Raw genomic sequence first — 21,496 nt, forward strand, 5'->3', positions numbered from 1 at the left:
GCAGAGCTTATTTGAAAGTCTTGCTTGGAAGAACATAATGGCAGAGTTTGGATGAGAACATTCTTCCCGCGTCAGAACCCAAAACACTGGTATGTCCCTCCATGCCATTGAGCCCAAGACCCGTCCAAATACGTTACCTTTGGGATGTCCGTCTTCATCTATCAACAACCAGTATTATTGTTACTTTTCTATCCAACGATTTCCTATATGGTCTTATAGTCTTATCATCCGTACCACAACGTTTTTTTTTGGATACATTTCTTTACACGGACATGTTTAAATGTTACATGTACTTGCTTTTTACGTATGGTATTCACAAAAGTGGGTCTTTTTGGAAGTCATAGGTTGAACCTTGGTGATTGCTATCGGTATCCTTATAACCAGTAACAGTCAGTTTAAGCCTCTTAATTAGCGTAAGATATATGGTCCATTGGGTCTCTAACATCTTGACACACAAGGCTGCGAGATCGTAAGGTCAAGAACTCATGCAGAGACTGCCAGTAATTGAGGTGGGCAAAGGACTTATTGGGGCAGGATGGTCTTCGGGATACCTGGAGGTCGTCTAGACGGTTGACAACTTTCTCCTTGTCCTCTTCCTTTTCCGTAATGCCACATTCAGGCCTACCGGACATCTTAATCGGATCCACTTTTACTACACTCAAGGCTGCTACTGATGGTGACTAGCTGGTCGTATTGATCCAGACCCAGTTGCCATGGAAACGTGAATTGCAGATATTTCAGTAGCAAAAGATGATAGTGTGAGCATATTCTACCAATCAAGTCTATACCGGTGGTAAATAAGTGGCTGTAGTCTGTTTCCTGGTCGGGAGGGGCAAATTCTCCCAAGGACGTTAAGAGCACTAGCGTAACTAGTTATTTGAAGATGCATGACACGTTGTGTTATCCGGATCTTATTTGTTCATAACAACCCAACTAGAAATAAAAATGTGAAGGTGCATACCCCCCGTACACCGAGACATTTAGATTCTCGGGGCAGTCCATTTCGTCTTTCCATCTTAAATCCACTTTGGTCACGTGGCGGTGCGCGCGGTTCCAGATTGGCCAACGTGCCCACCACGTGACCATAGCGTATCAAAGATGGTGGCAAGGACCCGGTTGTTCCAAACAGGATTTGTCACAAACGCTGGCGTTAACTTACTGATGGAGATAACGCCAATTTAAGTTAACGCCAGCGTTAGTGACGAATCTTATTTTGAACAACCATGGCCTATATCTATATCACAATATTGTTCACCTTGCTCATGTCATGTCATTATTAATGCATCATGTATTCATCATGACGTCTCACCATCATATCTGTCCCTTTGATGACATATTGTTTGTTTTCGTTAAATTTCAAATCCAAACGAAATTTTCCTTAATTCCTGATCACGCCGTTCGAGTACATGGTGCTCTTGACCATCATCGCCAATTGTATAGTACTAGCCATGGAAGAACATCTACCAAAGAAAGATAAAACAGTTCTAGCAGTCCAGCTAGTAAGTATAACAAGCAATGCAGTACTGGTCGAGAGATAACCATCCTCACGAAAGCGCAACATCTGTTTGGTGTGTTGCGCCGCGGGTCAGTCAGTGTTTACCGTTTCTTGAGCAGAATATCACTTCAAAACGAGAGAGGGTTTCTGATTGGTTGATAATGACAGGAAGTCTTCGAATTACTGTTTGAAAAGTGGTGAACATAGTAAAACGCTTTTTGCGTGAGTTTCTCTTGTTTAAGGACTCCGCATGTTACTTCTCACCAGTACTGCATCTTCTAAAAACATGTAATTTTTCTGAAATTTTGGTTCGGAGCCAAAAAAAGGATATCAAAATAGACATATTGAAATACGCCTCGTCATGTTAATACTGATACTAAATACTTGGCAAATCGAAATATAGCCTTCAAAATCAACTTCATAAGAACAAGTTTAACTTTCGAAGTTGTTACATTGCCGAGGCCAATGAAAGTATGATGTGATGCATATGGTTAGAGTATAGCGCATACACTTTAGGCCTTCTCAAAAATGGTCTTGTAGAGGCCTTTTTTGAATTGTTTCGCCCAAATTGTCATTCCACCCACTACATTGTGTCTTTTTTCTTTCAGGAAAGCGTCGAAGTGTACTTCCTAGGAATATTCTGTTTTGAAGCCTTGTTAAAAATCACTGCTTTAGGATTTATCCTCCATAAAGGATCATATCTCAGAAACGTTTGGAATATCATGGATTTTGTAGTAGTAGTTACGGGGTGAGTACAACAACCATAAGTCAAATTTATCATTATAGTCGGGTTGTTCATTTCAGCCACTCCTTACATGTATATTGCGCTACAGCATTAAAGAGAACTTGTCCAGGGCTGGGTTGTTCAAAACCTCGCAAGCTTTATAAAACAGAGTTATTAGTTTAACATGGGATTAATGGGATTAATGAAAACTGAAAGATATAATTTATTAAGGACACCCTCAGAACTGACAAGTACTGTCCCTTTTAGAGAGGTGTCCTGATTATAGAGGTACAAATTGAATTGAGACAACAAATTTGGGACCAAAACCAGTATCCGTAATAGAAAGGGTGTCATTATTATAGAGGTGTCCGCAAAGGGAGGTTTCACTGCGCTTATTAATGTAACCATTTGGGATAACGTGATGTTTGTGCTTTTGAACAACCGGGCCCTGCTGTGCACATCCTATCAATATTTTTGTGGCTTCTAAAAATGCTGCCGCGGAGGCCTAATTCATTTTCAGTCAGATTCCCTTTTTCGATAGGCTTCTATACACATTATATACATGTACAACATAAAATTTTATTAGACATTTATATAAAGAGGTTTCTATCGTTTTGTTAGCCTAGCAGAGGTTTTGAGCACGTAAGTCGCCAGCCACCCAAATTTGATTGAGGGTGGTTCTTCTGTAATCCGTTTACAATTTCATGACTTGGTCATTCTCTACTGCTTTTCTTATCAAAATGTTTGTCTTGCAAGTATTAATTAGCAGGACATTGTACGTACAGAAGCTGAGGAATAACGCAAGTCAGACCTACTGACGCCTGTCACTACAGTTACAGAGTTATACCTAGGGCGGTCTGGTATGCATTTGAAAATGTGCACAAACGTTCTACGTAACTTTGGGTGGACTAGCGCTCGCCTTAGCACCTTCATACAGGAATCCTTTACTATAAAGACTAGAGCAGTGCCGGCTGATTAGTAGGTTGACTTGTACTACTCCTTAAAATGATTACATCAAATTTTGGATTGGAAGAGTATGGCAGTATCTGAGGTCTCATTCAGGCTGTCCAAATGGTATGCCCATTTCTTGTGGGGCGAACATTTGACCATTTATTCTCAGCTGTATGAGAGATACGGGTGGGGAAATTTGTCAAGCAGTTGTTGGGCGGGGCCAAATTCAGAAACTCTCCACTAATTCTTCATTCTTATATACCCAATCTGTTGTTTTCATTGAAACTATTTGAACTAATTTTTGTTTTCTTTATAACAGATAATTACATTTTAAATTAACACTAATTATTTCATCCAATACAGGCTTCTTGGTTTTGTACACCCTATATTTGATCAGCCAAGTTTCCGATCCATTCGAGTATTGCGGCCGCTTAAATTGATCTCTGGTTTCGAGAGTAAGTGCCCGTGCGGCCCAGATTGTGTTCAGTAGTAGGGAGAGGTATAGCGGGGTCTTTGTGGCTCCCTTTAAACAACCCTATAGATATAGGTACCGTAACGTGTGGGTCTTGTGTCTGATAATAGGGAGAGGTAGGATTAGCTGGTCACATGGCTCTATGTTACAGCAACTTTTGTGATAGGGGTGTCCAGTCAGACACTGTCGAAATGGCCCATGGTCAAAGCGGACCCCGTTTTATACATTTTTCACTTCTGAGTTTCTTTGTGGATTTTCTTCAATAAATCAAAAGTTAAAGTTATAATAAACTGGAAATTGAATAATTTAGTGTTTTGCATGTACCTGCACTTTTAGGGTCGAAATGATGCAAATTCAAATGGGGACGAAAAAGAATTTCAGAGAATAAGACTTCCCCAAGGGAGTAAATTATTACTTTACTGGGTCAATCAATGTAAATGTGACTATATTTCAACTAAGAGGCTTAAAATTCAAATCAAGAACAACTGAAAAATTAAATCTTAGAAGTGAATTAAAAAATAAAAGTTGGGCCGTTTTTACTTGTGGCTATTTTGACTTGTAAGCATGATAGGCAACAAGTCAACCGCAGTGCATGGTACTATAGTCAGCTCGTTCTACTCTCCAAAACCCCGAAAGAATTCTTAAAAAACTGACCAGGCAGAATGGCAAATGTCTATCTTTTGTTTTAGGTTGATAGGATTCTTTTTACCTGATTTTGATCAGGCAGCTATCCGCTCGATTCGAGTGTTACGGCCACTCAAATTGATCTCAGGGTTCGAGAGTAAGTTTTGTAGAAAAGAGTACTGGGTGAAAGGGTTCTTATATTAGTAAAACAAGCCCACGCGCCTCCAAACGCATCCCAAATACCTTAGAAACCTCGCCTATCTTCCAATACCACCACCAGCTTATAATAGAATTATAGACTTGAATCACGAAATCGTAAAAACTTATAATTCTTGGGGGAGTATTTTGGGTAAGAGGTAGGCTTTGCAAATCAGCGGGCGCCTGGTGCCTCCCCAATTACTATTACGGGTACTACTACCACGGTCCATGTACCGGTAGGTCCAGTTTGGAAGGTGCAGCTTCCTTCAAAAGAATTCACTGGTGTGTAATGACAGTCTGTTATGAATAAATCCAACCTGCCAAATGGACGAATCGATCGAGGCGTTCATAAAATTTTTATATCGCTCTCATTTCTGAAATTTCTGTTGTGTATGAAATAAAAATCGAACAGAAGTTTTAGAAATGATCAAACGATATCAAAATTAATGGGAAAACCAGGCTATTGATTTTTCAAAATGAAATCCTATGATAATGCACTTTTATTCCAAACAAATTCTGTGGCCTATATTTCCTGGTTTAGCAGCTACGTGCTCATGCTAGGCAAAGTGGCCTGCGTGCATGAAGTGTGGGTCCCTTTTTTAAAATAGATTAAAACTACAGCCAAAGTGTATCATCAATGGGTAGAAAATAATTGCATCCAAAATGTTGTGATTATTTTGCAATTTGTTAAAATACGATCTACCTCTGAAAAAGTGAGTTGACAAATCATGGCGTAATATCTTATTCCAAACGTTTTGTCAATTGACCAAGTTTATAACTTTATCATAATTTCTTTATAACTTTGATCCAGATGTCATTTGCAGTTATTGTCTACGTCTACTTTTCTTCCTCACCTTTAAAATCTCGATGATTTATTGTTCAAGGTGAAGAATCCCGGTTTAGCGTAGGGCCTTTTTGACTTTGACCTGAACCCAGTGTTTTTAAAAACACTCTTGTTTGCAGCCACAACAGACAGTCTAGCCAAACACCCTGGCAATTTTGTAAACCCTGGATAGATGTGTGTGATATAAATGATGAGTATGGATGAAATACATGACTTAGCACATTTTCAATGAAAAATAGATAAAAAAGTGTGGTCATATGCAAATTGTGAAGACCACATTATGTACAAACTGTGAAGAAAGTTGTATCTACTTGGCTTGGATCTCGTTTTGGTGTACATTCCTACACAGTGATTATTATAAGTTGTCTCCTGGGTTATTAAGAGACTAGATTGAGAGAACAGACTTGCGGGCAACTGAACTCTGACGTTCTCAGCATACCATTTGTGGTGATGTTCTCATCATGATTAGTCAGTACGTCAAGTTCATTTGTGTTGCAACTGCTCGCCATCTTCTAACATGTCTTATTCTGAAGATACACGTACCTCAGTCACAAATGTCAACAAAGTCACCCGGGAGAATCACTTCCCCTGCTTGCCGAGAATCAGCCAGGTTATCGAACTTCCCGAGCTAGCCTGTCCTAGGAAAGAGAAAGTTTTCGATAATTTCAACTTGGCCAGTAAGAGAACTGATTCGGTGAAAGTCCCGTCACTTGCTTGTTTCCAGGGTGTTTTGCTGTGACTGTCGGCTTCTTCAGCCTATGCCCCAAAGGTGCCTCCTCTTATCAGGTTATTGTAACCCACTGTCTGTTCTTTCTAGATTGGTCTCCCAGTTCGGGCCACAGACTGGTAGCGAAGTCCGAACACTACGAGCCATTAGGGTTCTCAGGCCCCTAAAACTAGTGTCGGGCGTTCCAAGTATGTTTGCAAGAATGATATTTTTTTCTCGACTAACTGCATCGCTCACTGAGTTTTATACGAAACGGTTGCTGATGGTGATGCGTTTTGACTAACTGCTGTGCATTGGCTGCTTTGTTATGAGATTGCTGGTGATGGAAGGTGCCCTTAAAGGCTCGATTGCTCACTTGGTGGTGGACAGTGTGCCCTAACACTTGACCTTGAAGCTTGCTTGTTCCGACTTAAAATTATCTCGAGTACATTTCAGAGTATTATTTTTTTTTCATTTGCCAATGCAATCTTCTCCAAGTTATAGGATATTCAGTACTACTATACATGTAATTGTAAACTGCCGACTTGTGCTTGGGTTTAAATTTCCGAACCATCTCGGTTCACGAAAATTAAAACTGTCAAACATTTTTATGCTTGGATAAAGCTAGGGAAATGTTGTATTTTTCTAAACAATTTTTTTCAAATCTTGAAATTTGTTTTAAAAACACTTTTACGAATCGCGAAATTAAGAGGTTCGATAATTACATTTTTGCAGTGTTCAAATTAACAATGATAATGTACTTTAGTGAAGTAGTAATAATGTACTAAATGTTACTTATAACAAAATCTAGACAAACATGCATGGTTTTTTCGATTTTGTTATAATTTTTCATATGAAAGTGAACAATGCAAATGATGCAAATGTCCTTTAAGGCTGCAGTAAATAATTTTGTCACTGTCATTGTTAGAATCAGAGGTTACAAATCGCATTCCTTGTAGCCGGTGATGGTTTGATGCATGGCATTTTAACCCAGGTTGGGCTGGTAACGAATTTTGCTTTTTCAGGCTCGGGGTTTGAATCATGGTCCATGAGATTGAGAGCAAAGAATGAAATGAACACTAACCACTCTGTGCAAATAAAGGGATGAGCTATTGTTTTTATAAGTAAAGTTGCTTTGGAAGTTAATAAATGGGGCATGTCAACACCATATGAAGGAAAAAAACGAATGCTACAAATGTTGGTGGGGTGGGGGGGGGGATGATCTAAACATCACTGCCAAATCAGAGGGGAGGTGATGCATTGACCTCGTTCAGTTCATTTGTTGCTCACCAATTGTTTTTCATTGCATGCATGCTCGCCAGGTGGCGGAGGTTCCTTGCTTATGTGCCTTTTCCTATCCCTTTCTAGATTCATAACGTTATTTGCTGTGAATTCCCAGTTCGATCTGAGAACACTTCGAGCAGTAAGAGTGCTGAGACCTCTAAAACTTGTCTCAGGAATTCCAAGTACGTATGACCGGATGGCGACTTGAGACGGTGGACCGTTGCTCTGAGGTCTGCCCTGATTGTCGTGCTGTGTAACGAAGATGTTGTTGAAATGTGCACGCTCTTATTTTTAGTTCTAAACACCTGGGCACCATTTAAAAAAAGCTTTCAGCATCTCTTAGCGGCGCCAGTAAATCGGCCACAATATTTGAACTTGAACACACAGTTTATTATTCAGCATTGCTCAGAGTGATGAAACAAAACTAGATATGCATCAAACTGGATTCGCGTAAAAAATTGTAACTTTCATGTTATCAAGGGGAGGGGGGGGGGGGGGAATAGCGAGTATATCTAAGTGTCTCATACCTCAGTGTGTAAGTCCTACATGTAACCAGTTTTGATAAAAATGATGAATCAAACTTAAGTGGAAAAAGCCAACTTTCAAATTCTGACAACCATGGTCTCAGTGCACGTGAATGTATTCTGCATGTTGTGTGTGTCTCATCATAATTCATTTGGAGTTTTTTAACATAAATGAGGTGACGGATAACACTTTTTCGATACAAAAGATATTCGATAGTCTGTATCGAAAATCCATGCTGCACCGCCAATGCACTAAGTTGGTAGTGCATAATGCTTCAGGGATAAACATTGTGACTGGTTCTTTTTAGCTGCCTGTTCTCGTCTGTTACAAGCTTACCTTTCTTAAGGGTTGACCATAGGTACTGCCATTTCGGCAAAACCTAAAGCAATTAGAACTCTTCCCAAATGAATTGAATACTCATTTAAAACCCGGGATGATGTTCTCTGGAAAACAATGAACAGACTCCAGCCCTTGAAATGAGCATTCACTACCTTTTGAAGGAGTACTAATTGCGTTAGGATTTCACGTTCTAGCCAAAATGGCGGTACCTATGGTCAACCCTTAATTGATCACTGTTATTGTCCTTTTCATTATTGAGGGTTTTTTTAAATTCTTATCAGTCTGTACACATTTTTCTGATGCATAAATTTCCTCATGAGATCAAACAATCAGAATGTTAGTAATATTACTGAGCGGGAGCAGGGTCTACCGGTAATTGTAGTTGTGCATCGGAAAATTGAGTAATGGGGGGTACCACTAGCAGGCATTTGGCTGTTAGTGTTGTTGCTTGCACACTCCGACCTAGTGAGACGGTGCGTTCCGTCTTCGGTCTCGTTTCATTTTGTGTGTCTGTCGCCTTGTTTTGTCGCTATTATTCGACTGACAAGCCCAGACTGGCCGGTTTGAATACGCAGTTATCTCTGATAGACTGGTGGCCTACCAAAGCTAAGGAGGCAAGTCCCCAGGAAAGCTTTCTGAGTTAAATGATACAAAAAGATCAATTCATTTTTAGCTCACCTCTTAGCAGAGGTGAGCTTATCCCATACCGTGGCGTCCGTCGTCCGTCGTCGTCGTCGTCGTCGTCGTCGTCGTCGTCGTCGTCGTCGTCGTCGTCGTCGTCGTCGTCGTCGTCGTCGTCCGTCGTCCGTTAGCAGGGCACGTTTCGTAACTGTTAGAGCTATTGAGTTGAAACTTGGTACACATGTACCCTTATGTAATGACACCTTGGAGACCAAGTTTCGGTTCGATTCGTTTCATGGTTTGGCCACCAGGGGGCCAAACGTTAAAAGTGAAAATATGCAATATCTCCCTTAATAGTAGTCGGGAAATTTTGAAAAAAATATGGTAGGTACTTCTAGCAAAGGTGCATCATATATCCTCCGGGTTTTCGATTTGACCTCCTTTTCAAGGTCACAGAGGTCAAATGGTGTAAATTGGCCGTTAGGATGTAACGATGGCACGTTTCTAAACTGCAATGGCTATTGATACTAAATTTGGTACACATTTACCCCTTAGTCAGGTGATCTTAGGGACCGAAGTTTGGTCCAATATGAGTCACCACTTGACCACCAGGGGGCAAAATCCAAAAAGCTTAAAAATGTGATTATTCCTTAACTTCTTGCCCGATTGCCACCAATTTGATATCATGGGTACATCTAACCACCATACAGTATATGTCACACAAGTTTTTAATTTGACCTTCTTGTCAAGGTCACAGAGGTCAAATGGCGTAAATTCGCCGTCAGGCCGTAACTATGGCACGTTTCTTAACTGCAATGACTATTGATCACAAATTAAGTACACATGTACCCCTTGGTCAGGTGATCTCAGGTACCGAAGTTTGGTGCGATCTGATTTGCCGTTTGGCCTCCAGGGAGGGGGCCAAATCCTAAATTCTTCAAAATGCCATTATTCCTACTCCTAGTAATGACTTGCCCGATTGGCACCAATTTTATATCATAGGTACATCTAATTCTAACAACCATTCAATGTGTCACCCGGGTCTTCTTTGATTTGACCTACTTTTCAAGGTCACAGAGGTCGAATGTATTGTAAATTGGCCATTTTGGGGAAATTGTAATTGCTTGGACCTACATCAAACCTAACACTACATGACACAATACCATGCTCTTTATCCATCTTTCCTCCACATGAGGTGAGCACAATGGCCCTGGCCATTTCATTGAAGTTTTTTAGTAGTATGTAATGCAATCGCTTGTCTGACAGTTCACACTTTAAGCACAGCTTAACTGCCTCATGTAGCTACATGGGTCAATACCGTTCCTGCCGACATGTACGAGGACATAATTTCTCCACACTTTGCATCCACTATCGCTTTATGTACATCCACCTGTGTACATGGAGTGCAATGTACATAATACAACGAATATTGATCGCCGCTAGTGTTAGCCATTATGAATGACAATTTATACTACATGGAGAATGGACTTGTTTTATTATTAATAATCATACAGGCTGTTTGCTTTTATAGCCAGCAGAAATTTTCTATACATGCCGGCGTAAAATGATAACTGACCTGCACATACGAATTGGTCTAGGTTTCTGATACTATACATTTATATCTGAGCTGACAGCAGCTTCGCAAGCGCTGTGCACAAACCATAGGAAAAGGAAAGACCACTCAAACCTGAAATATCCGAAATTACAGCTAAATGTTCAGTATCGATGATAAAAAATGAATACTGAGTTGAGAGCTGAGTGTTAGCTAGGACATTATTAGCTCTATGGATAGCATATTGTCATGTAAGTAGGAAGAAACTGGTTAAGAGAGTCGTCCTCTCTGTCACATGAGCGTAACGGGACTGACTCTAACCCTGGACCTCAGAGGTAACAGGCGCTGGTGTTTCCACTCCGACAGCCGGTTAATGAAAACTTGCACTACTTGGTTGAATTTCCATGTGTCTGTTTTCACGAGGGGAATTCATGCATCAGAAGAATTGGCGTAAAAATAAACAAATTCTCTGGATCTTGTGACTTGCTCGACATTCAATGTTAAGAGTTTTTACTGGAAAGGTACTGCTTTTAAATGAAACAAAACCACTCTTTGAATATCATTCTTTCGATCTGTTGTCACGAATTTAAGTTATGTGAGCTCACGTGGATGTTTAAATTTAGTATGAGAATATTTTTCTTTACATGCTTGGATTATTTTCATTGCTGATATATGTTGTCTTAAAATATTTAAATTTTTCAATAAATCTCTTATTGTATATAATTGGGTCAAAGCCTGTGGTTGGATGCATTGATATAGAAAGAGATATACAGGCAGTAAAACACGGCCATTTATCCGGCCGAGCCTCTTGTTATGAGTGGTCTGGGGCAGAGTCTGCGATATCCCATGCACCAAGTATAGATACTGATAGCTTGAGTGTCAAGTCTAAGAATATTTTATGAGAATAAGCCAGTATTTTGAAATTTTAGAATTGGAAATAAAAGTTAAATTACTATATCAAAAGTCAAACCAGTGGACTGGTACATTAGTGTCATCATTATGCAGACCATGTATCATGCTTGCTTATATAACCTTGATTACCTCATTGAGCGCTTATAAGAAGAAGCTTATATAAACTATCATCATCTCAGATTTTCTTAACCTTTATTCCTCTCCATTGCAGGTCTTCAAGTGGTGTTGAAATCCATCTTAAAGGCCATGGCCCCCCTCTTACAGATTGGTCTGTTGGTGCTCTTTGCAATTGTGATTTTTGCCATCATAGGCTTAGAATTTTACAATGGAAATTTCCACAACACATGCTATAGAACAGAACCAAGTAAGTATGAGAGAGATTGAGCAGGTTCGTACTCATTCCCCTTCTGTGCGTTGGGGGAGTGCAGCGTCGTAGTGATTTGAGTGTCATACTCATGACCAAGGGGTCATGGACCCACGTCATGTCTGTTCCATGTTGGAGCTTGAAGATCACATCATATGCCCTCAGTGCTAGCTGCAGTATTCATCTGGCCTATAACCTTATACATCTTTATGAGCACTGAGCTTAAGGATATTATTGCATAGATTTACCTTGTTCCTCAGATTCCTTATAAGAATAGGCAATGCTTTTGCATTGTAAGCACTGCTTGCTGAATGAGATCAATTTGGTAAGGTTTATAAATAGAATGTCTGATCAGGGTGGCAGGTATAGGGTGATGCATCCTACCACTAATAAACTGCTGGTACTAGAAGCTGCTCCTTAAACACCCGACAGAGATGAATCTGGGATGTTGAAGTACTTTGGACATTGATCTGTCAATGAAAAAACCCCATAATAAGAAGTCGAAATTGTATTGATACGAATTATTAAGCTAACACACTGAAACTGCAATGGTTACAGTTGTATGGTTTCATTCAACATCATAATTTCCCCTTGGCTAGACAAATCGATTTTGCAAGCCTATCCGAGGAATGGGTAAGAATTGTTTGATCTGAAGCCCTATGATAAGCTTTAGGCTTGAACCCCGTAGAAAGCCGAATAATCATGAATTGTTCATCTTTGAACTTGAAAGCTGATTTTTTATAAAAAGAATCATTGATTTTGAACGGGCTGTTTTTGCCATGTATCTGGTGATCCTAAGTTCGGGAAATAAAGGCCAGGATTATCCTAGGAGTACAGAATGCCATCATGCATCAGACCTGGATAACAGAATAAAAAAGTTTCTCGCTTTTTGAAATGATGCTGTTGATTCAAATAGTCCATGCGCATTTATCTACCAACATGTTCAACAGGCGGAAGTTTCTCAACTGCATTTTGAAGTTCACATTGAAAGAATCTTTCAGTTGGTTTTCAGGAAATACTAAAAATTCTTAAAATGACTTTCTTGGTTCCCTCCAAATATATTAGAGCACGTGCTAAATTATTTTAATGATAATATTGCTAATACTGCATGTAGTTCTTCAATACTACTTCTTTTTCAAAGTGTTTGTGAGGTACCATTATGGAAAGCTTTGAAGCATGTCTCCAATTCAATATAAGTGTCCTTCAATGGCCCATCCTTGTTAATCATCACTTCCATTGCTTTGTTATCTTATCCTTTGCAGATGGTAGAAAAGTGCTCGATAAAATAGGCGAAAAAGATCCACGACCGTGCTCACCGAATGGTGCATCAGGGGCCTTTCTATGCGAGCCTCCTGTATCGAATTGCAGTGGGTTCTGGCTCGGTCCCAACTATGGCATCACAAGTTTTGATAATATTATCTATGCCAGTTTAACTGTATTTCAATGTATAACAATGGAGGGGTGGACTGATGTTTTATATTATGTAAGTAAACGTCGCCCGGTCCTTGTTGTAGTTCTTGCTGTGGGCACTGGGAGGCCCCAGGTTTGTCGAGGTCATCATCTGTGAAAAGCAACAACCTTGAACGTAAGGCTGTAAAAAAATTCAGAGCGTTGCCTGGAGAATGTTCTGAAACGAAATTATGACCAACAGAAATTTTTTTTTCTTGGCATCAAGAGTACTCAACAAAAAGTGCCTTCGTTTTCAGTTGGTCTGTCGAAAAAATATGAATGAGGTGAATACCGGGGTGTTGCCAAGCTGTCTGATCTCCGCCTGGGTCTGATGCCGACAGGATTGGTTTGGCTAACGTGCTCATGGAAAAGCTTGGGCTGCCAGCTTCCTGTTAATAGCTGGGCAGATCAGGCAGAGCCCACGTGGCAGCAGGTGGACGTTGGTATGATGTATACTGACTCAAAAATGAGGCTCAATGCCACATTTCAAAGAGTGGTGATCTCGTATGGATAAAAATGTCACGATATTGAAAATGTTGTTGCCAAACAGATGAAGACCTCCATAACATGTAGCCCTGGTGTTGGCAGTTTGAACTACTCTCCATGTTGTCCTAGTCTAGTAACCCATTCTTCCTCTTCATTTGCAGACGGGAGGCAGGTTCTTGATATGCAAGGGCAAAGTAGTATACGGCCGTGTTCCCTGTGGAATAATTCCGGCTCGTTCATATGCACGACCCCCGGGTCCTACTGCGGCCCTTACTGGGAGGGTCCTTCTTACGGCATTGTCAGTTTTGATAACATGATCTTTGCCATGTTGACCGTGTTCACTTGCATCACAATGGAGGGGTGGACTGACGTCATGTACTATGTGAGTAGCCAGATACAGTTCCTCAATCTGGTGAAAGGGTCTCGAATTCTTGCGTGCTATAATATTGTCAAACGATTTTTGCAAACATGTTTTTGTGGAGGGATTTTTCTCATTTTGCCAGTAAAATGCATGGACAAGCCTGCTGCAAATTGTTAATGAGATTTTCAGCAAAATGCAACATTTGCCTGTTTTTCACAATTTGTGAATTTGAAGCATTGTTTAACACAGGCTTGTCATGCTCTGAGCATATACTTTTCGGGCCTTGGATCTTCTGATTCTATTTTTGTGACTGCTTTATGACAGGGGTAGAGAAGTTACAAATTTGAAAAACGTTCTCATATTTCGAACACTTTAATGTCATCGTTGTCAAAAAGCTAGCTGTTTGGCATCTTCTGATGTGTTCTGCTAACACTTCTCGACATCATTCTTCGCGGTCTTCATTATGGTTCAGATTTGATTGATGAAGATATTGTAGTGAAGCTATCAAAACAATCCTGGAAAGTTTCCGCGAATTCCATAGTGGGATTTTGCTTTAATTAGCATTTGAAGATGCATGTATTACTTGCCGTAGCAGCTTTCATTTATGACTTCTCTGACATCATTATGTTCTAATAAGAAGTTTCTTCTAAAGTTGAGACATCTCCCCTACTGTATGAGGTCATAATTAACATTGGGAAATTGAGAGTCCCCTTTGCCATGTGCACTGAGAATATAACATACAGCTGTAATATATAGCTCGAAGAAGTGTACCCAGTTGGTAAGCCAAATAGGGTACAAACTACTTCTTGCCTAGATATAGGAATTTGGAATAAATTAGTGTCTTAATTAGGGATGACACTACTATAAACAAACTTTTTGTGTAGAAAATAACAAAGAATCAACCTCCCTCTCAAATTGCATGTGATTTCTCCTAAAAATGAAAAACAACCCGAAATTGTGTTGTTGTAGAAATCCCATTCCTAGTCGGTAGCTGTTTCGTCTTCACCATAGGTTAGAAATAGTAGACAGCACTAGTCCATGGTATACTCCTTTGAGCCCTTTGAATCAATACCACGGTCAACAGAAGTTGAAACAAAATTTACATATCTTGCATCCAGTAACACATGCATATTGATAAGGAACCAAGTAGTAATCAATGTATACTTATTCATGCGCATGCATTACCCTATGCGAAATATGAAAATTTTGTTCGATTTTCTTGTGACCGCGATACTTATTCAAAAGCCTTGAAGTTGCATTTAATCAGCAGTTGGTCACATTAATTAAGGGCTCCCAGTTGAGCTCCTCTCAAACCAATTATGACCTCGGTTTGGACTTGCTAGTGGTAAATTCAGCATGCCTTATGGTCTAGGGACTCGTTTGTAGGCACATAGCTCAATTCAAACACCCACGGCGCGGTTGTTCAAAAGCACAAAAGTCACGTTATCCCTAACGGTTACGTTTAGTAACCTTAAGGATGTTATCCCTTCAGTTAGACCCATCAAAATTTTCCCGTTAAGACTTAACGGCGCCGTTAAAACTAACGTGGTTTTGAACAACTCAGCCCTGGCCTCAGTTGCTCAATCAGCATTAGAGACAAATGTCAACGTTGTTGGCTCAATTTAGTGTTATCTTCTTCAGTAAATTTCATTTACTAAAGTAGCGTTAGTACTTAACACTAGCATTACTGCTAACGCCAGTTGAGTAACAGGGCCCAGTTTGAAAAGATGCTACAGTGTAGTGAGTAAAAAACAGTCTTATGATGATGAAAGAGATGTTATTTTTGCGGCCCTCTTTCACACTTTCACACAATTTTGCCAGGGGATCAGGGTTTATTTTAATGGTTTGTTTTCATGGCAATGGTACCTTATTTCCAAGAATAAATAAAGACTTAGACTTATAAAAATGTAACTATCTGAAATCTGGACAATTTTGAATGCTTTTTGATACAGTTTTGTGACCTTTCTGAAGTTTCAAATTCTTAGTCTTTATTAATTCTTACTATTACTTGGTGGTTGGTTGAAACTGTCCAGTTTATTGTGGCTTAGCCTTTACCACTTAGCAACGGGACGTTTCTAGATGGCGCCATTCATGGCAATGACGTAACATGATGCATTTTGTAAAACGTCTTTGCATCATATTGTCTCCGGACCATTATTTCTGTCCGATGGAACATGTATCATGACGCTTTGGACCAAAATTTCCGCCAATCGTGGGGAGATGCACAGAAGCGACTAAATCAATGGCGACTGATTTGCAACTACAACAAAGATCTGAGGCAGTTGTCAGCAACTTAGATTTTTCAGTGTGGTTGCTCCTTGGCCGCAGTCTGCCTTCTTTTCCTGAGTCACTTTGTTTACAGCTGGTGTAAGGGATAATCCATCGAATATGAACACACAAGTTTCCTCGGCAAATGTCTCCTACTTTTCATCCTTTCCTTTTGGCAAATTAGAGGTAACAACGCAGCTGTTGGTCATGTTAACGGGTGACGCAGGTCTCCCAATACGCTTGAGGCACCTGACCTTGACGTTCTTGTGTGTTTATACTTATTGGATATCCAACTTTTTCATGGGATGGCCTATTGCATTATCTCATTTGAGAGTCTATGTGGTGCCGGAAGGCGGCCTAAGTCCCTCCCTTCATAATCAAACGGTTGTAGATTGGAAACCTGTATCAGCCATTAATACTTGATGTGAAATTATACGTCCATTGTCATACTACTTGCAACAAGTGTATTTGACCTAAGTTTTTCCTGCTGGTTCCGGTGTAAAAGTAAAAAGTGCCCCCCCCCCCTGGAAAAAGTGTCCGGCCCTATTGTATTCTGCAATATGGTTCTATAGAGACCCTGACAGTCAATAGCTCAGAGATTGAAGCGCATAATAGAATCCTTTGTTCCCGGACATTTTTTCCTAGGACATCTTAAACTTCTACACCGGCACGTTGGGTATATGCAATTCACTTTATAACCATGGATGGTTCACTTCTAGTATTGGAGTTATAGCAAATCAAGTATCAACTACATCATAGCTGTAATCACTGTTTATTTAGTCATGGAGTATCAACTGCATCATAGCTGTAAAGACTGTTTATTTAGTCATGGAGTATCAACTGCATCAAAGCTGTAAACACTGTTTATTTAGTCATGGAGTATCAACTGCATCATAGCTGTAAACACTGTTTATTTAGTTATGGAGTATCAACTGCATCATAGCTGTAAACACTGTTTATTTAGTCATGGAGTATCAACTGCATCATAGCTGTAAACACTGTTTATTTACTCCGGGTGCACCCTGCATCCAAGTTTTAAAATGTGCGTGTACACGTATATAATTTGTATAACGTATACTTATTTGCTGCAACGTTTATACGTCTTTTTCTCTTCTTTTCAGACAAATGACGCAATGGGGAATAGTTTTAATTTTCTGTATTTTATACCACTTATAATCCTCGGATCGTTTTTTATGCTAAATCTAATTCTTGGAGTTCTCAGCGGGTAAGTGAAACTATATCTTAGAATATTTTTTTTAAATTGAGAGAACAACGAAATGTAGAAATTGAGCAAGCGTGCCAGTCCTTTGACGCTTAGTAGCTACCGCGAAGGATAATAATTCATCATTACTAAAATACTCCGATTGCAAGGCGTATGACAGGTGCTGGGTCCTGCTTCAAGGATTTATGATAGCTCGTGTTTTTGTGAATGAATTCAGCTGTGATTTGAGCCATGAGGTTTTCGATTTGAATTACTAAATACCTGTATGCATATGTATTTGACCCACCGCCAAATCGGGTAGTATTAACCCAATTGGAAATTGAATTACAAATTTCAATTTCTTAACAGACGGCAAAGACTCTCTAATGGAAGACTTTGAAACCGATCTGTGACATCATATTCAACACACGTTAACCTTGAAATCTTTAAAATGGACTATTTGAAAGTATCTTCTGTCTGATCAAACCGTTGCTTTACTCATTGTACCGTTTGCAATATATGTCACTGCGTCTTACAGAGAATTTGCCAAAGAAAGGGAGCGAGTTGAAAGCCGTAGAGCGTTCCTTAAACTGCGTAGAAAACAGCAAATAGACCGCGAGTTGAACGGGTATCTAGAATGGATTTGCAAAGCGGGTAAGTTATGGTCTCACTTTCTCCGTACACTAACCGCTCGACTTCGTTAATTGCAGAGAGTTTGCCAAAGAGAGAGAACGGGTAGAAAATAGACGAGCTTTTCTTAAATTGCGCAGACAACAGCAAATAGAACGGGAGTTAAACGGTTACCTAGAATGGATATGCAAAGCAGGTTTGTGGCGACAACAGTAGGACGTGGTCACAGTCTTTCCATACCTTGTCTCCTTAATGGCGTGGCTTGACAGTAGGGCAGTTTTGCAACCCCGTTTACACTATATCAGCTGCTTATATAATGCATACCTTACCCTCGCTTTGCACAACTTCCTGTGGACACCGAGGAGCACCACACTGTCCCCGACGGTAGATAGTACAGCACTAATGGTGCCGGGATCATTGAGATGACTAATGCTTTTTTGGAATATTTCCCGAACTGCATGTGTGATTTGAAGCTCCCTATCTGTAAATCCTGTTGTTGGATGTCATGTTCAAAGTGGTTCTTCTCATTTGCCAGTCTTGTTTTATTGGTTCCTCGACCATCCTTGGTCACGCGGGTACAAACTCTCCTTGATTTATCTCACCCACTGGTGCCTTTTTGGCTTTCATGAACTAGCCTAAAGTTGGCTTCTTAAAATAATTCCCGATTCTCAAGAAATTTACTAACTTAACCACAACCGTCCAAGGACCGGAAAAAAGTAGAATCGGGAATAAGATATAAGTAGCCAACATATACGAGGTCTTTTTTTTCAGTCACATGTCAGCTGTGTTGACCGGTTTTCTCACCACGAAGTCGAGACTTTTTAACCTACAACTGGAGGTGAAGCTTCAACGGTGATCTTTCAATAGATAGAAATAATGAATTATTTTTTTTGGAGAGGGGGGGATCTAACTGAACTGAGGCTGAAAAGGATGTTCTGTACAGCAAAAAACCCCATACATGGTTGTGATAGTTTTCTGTTATTGTTTTTAAATCGAAGTATGACAAATTTGCAATCACTTTGAACTGTTAGTTTTGGTACCATGTGACCTCTATTCCTTAGGCCTGTTGTTGCATGGATCCTCTGAGTGTTTCATGTTCTAGGGTAGAGATCTCTCCAGTCGACAGGATCCTTCGCTGCCTGTGTTTGTGAATTCATTATGTAGGTTCTGTGAAGGGCACGGTGGATGAGCGTCTGACTTGTGATCGGAAGGTTGTTGGTTTGAGGCTCAGTCAGTGTCACTCTAACTAACTAACAAGCTAACTTACTGACTTACTAACTAACTAACTAACTAACACCCATGACATACGGTCGTGTAGGGGCTAACCAACTACCTAAGACCAATGGGGCACAATGGCAGGCGGCAGCAGTGGTGCGTGCCCAAGAATATTGGTTTTCAGTTTTCAGGATAGGTTGAGGTGTTGTGAGGCCGGTTCCATCTCCAGGAATGAAATATTGCATAATATTGAAAAGTCCTCAGTTGCCTGGTAAACTTGCCGTATTGGGTACACTTGATATGCACTCTCGGTCAAAGAAGAGTGGACTCGATATTGTCACGTCTTTTCAAATCATTTTGGATGAGGTGAACCTAAAACAGGGGCCTGCGATATATTTACGGTGACACCTCTCTATAACGGACACCCTCTGGAATGGCAAGTTCTGTCCTTCATAGAGAGGTGTCCTGATTAGAGAGGTCAATTTGAAGGGAAACCACCAATGAAGGACCAAAACTAGTGTCCTTAACAGAGAGGTTGTCCGCTAAGAGATGTTCCACTGTGTGTAAATGACATAGTATTATTGAGAGGAAGCAACGGAAGGATTACCTCTGGAAGTTAAGAATGTCCCCTGAAGGCGGCAAAACTGCCAATCCAAAATACATTCCCTAATCTGATGTGTCAGTGAAACCAATTTGCTCTAAATGTGATATTTTTTAGCAGTGAAATAATATGCACAGTGTATTGACTCAGTCTGTGCAAATAGACTTTTCCAATGCAGTTTGTTTTGTCATGTGATATTGCAGGAATGATTGATTAATTCTGTAAAAACTTGGTATTGTGAAAGTCAACTGATCTATCATTTCATTTATCAGCTTTACCTTTGGAGTTGGTCCCAAATACATTTATTAACCGTATTACATATCAAATGGTGTGTTGAAAACGAAACCTCTCCACGTTTAGCTTGTTTGTGTTAATAGGTTGGCGATCGATTCCCAGTGCTATAAGGTGATTTGGAGGTAACTGACCCGAAATGTCCTTGTGTGCACTATAGATTGTGGATTATAGATAAGCTGAGAGGTGTCCTGATTACAGGGGTCAAAGTAGATAGAAACGACCAACTTGGGACCAAACACAGTGTTCTTAAATGAGAGGGTGTTCTTTGAATGGTAGAGAGGTGTCCGCTAATGGAGATTCTACTGAATATGTATCATATTAATTGGCTTGCCATATGTCTCGATACACAGTGTACCTGAAAACCTTATTCAATTGAAGTATTGAATACACAGATGTCACAGCTTATAACACCATTTTTGGATGTCCTTCAATGCATGAAAATCTATATATACCATAGTCTGAAAGAAAATGTTTTACTGCGTGTGTAACATGTGTCTAAAATAGTGCAATACATATGCTACCAAAAAGGTGAAATTCACATGGTTACGATGTTTTTGTGATGTGTCTTATACTGGTAAATGACTAATATGACTTACATTGTTGAGAGTGAAATGTTGTGACTGTTTTATTTTCGCAATTTTTAGACAAACACGAATTAAAACCCTACGAAATTTTAACCCTTAGAACTCAGTTTCGGCAAGAACAGGAAATTGCACCCGTTTTCTTTAGACATTTGAATAATGTTGATGCAAGTTATTTGTTCAGCAACTGTTACTAACCTAAAACATGTCAAAGCTTGTGGAAGTGTGAAACCACAACAATTCCCGTGTTGTTGTGTGATCACAACCACAACAATTCCCGTGTTGTTGTGTGATCAGAAACCACAACAATTTCCTGTTGTTGTGTGATCAGAAACCACAACAATTTCTTTTGATGTGTGATCAGAAATCTCAACAATTTTCTGTTGGTGTGTGATCGGACCCCGATGCCTGAAAGCTTTAACGTTTCAAACATTTTAAACCAATTCGTCAACCTCGAGCATCGCACAAGACTATCGGTAGTCCCTTTAATTGTCGATGCCATATAAAGATTTTCATGCAGTGTCGTTGATTCCGTTATCGCATGATATCTATAAAATGTTGCTGTATCTATTTTTTAGCATCAGACACTTAACATAAATGATGTCTATGTCTTCTCAATGACAAGTATTTGATATGTGTGGCATTTTTAAAAAACTGGAAGCTTTACAAACAAATTGATCATTGAATTGGATAAGTCATTGCTAAATGCATTGCTATAAGTCAAATTTGAGTCTGTTGAATAAAAGTCATTTATTGTTTGGATAACCAGTTTTAAGTATATTGGATATTTTTCATTAAC

General features: G+C 39.8%; 1 protein-coding gene across 32 annotated transcripts in view; it reads left to right on the top strand.

Moving 5' to 3' along the window:
- LOC135501822 (voltage-dependent calcium channel type A subunit alpha-1-like) overlaps positions 1 to 21,496 on the top strand; it is a 348,627-nt gene that overhangs the window by 205,176 nt on the left and 121,955 nt on the right. For 27 of the 32 annotated variants that reach the window (XM_064794169.1, XM_064794162.1, XM_064794158.1 and 24 more), the window contains 7 exons: positions 1,394 to 1,499; positions 2,104 to 2,243; positions 7,383 to 7,480; positions 11,459 to 11,611; positions 12,874 to 13,094; positions 17,297 to 17,400; positions 17,915 to 18,030. In XM_064794169.1, coding sequence (XP_064650239.1) covers positions 1,394 to 1,499; positions 2,104 to 2,243; positions 7,383 to 7,480; positions 11,459 to 11,611; positions 12,874 to 13,094; positions 17,297 to 17,400; positions 17,915 to 18,030 — 938 coding nt within the window. Of the gene's footprint in view, positions 1 to 1,393; positions 1,500 to 2,103; positions 2,244 to 6,125; positions 6,224 to 7,382; positions 7,481 to 11,458; positions 11,612 to 12,873; positions 13,095 to 13,707; positions 13,929 to 17,296; positions 17,401 to 17,914; positions 18,031 to 18,086; positions 18,203 to 21,496 lie in introns of all 32 variants that reach the window. The other 5 variants (XM_064794155.1, XM_064794185.1, XM_064794152.1 and 2 more) reach the window with 5 other exon arrangements.

This window comes from Lineus longissimus, chromosome 17, assembly GCF_910592395.1.
Source record: "Lineus longissimus chromosome 17, tnLinLong1.2, whole genome shotgun sequence".
In the NCBI taxonomy this organism is placed as follows: domain Eukaryota; kingdom Metazoa; phylum Nemertea; class Pilidiophora; order Heteronemertea; family Lineidae; genus Lineus; species Lineus longissimus.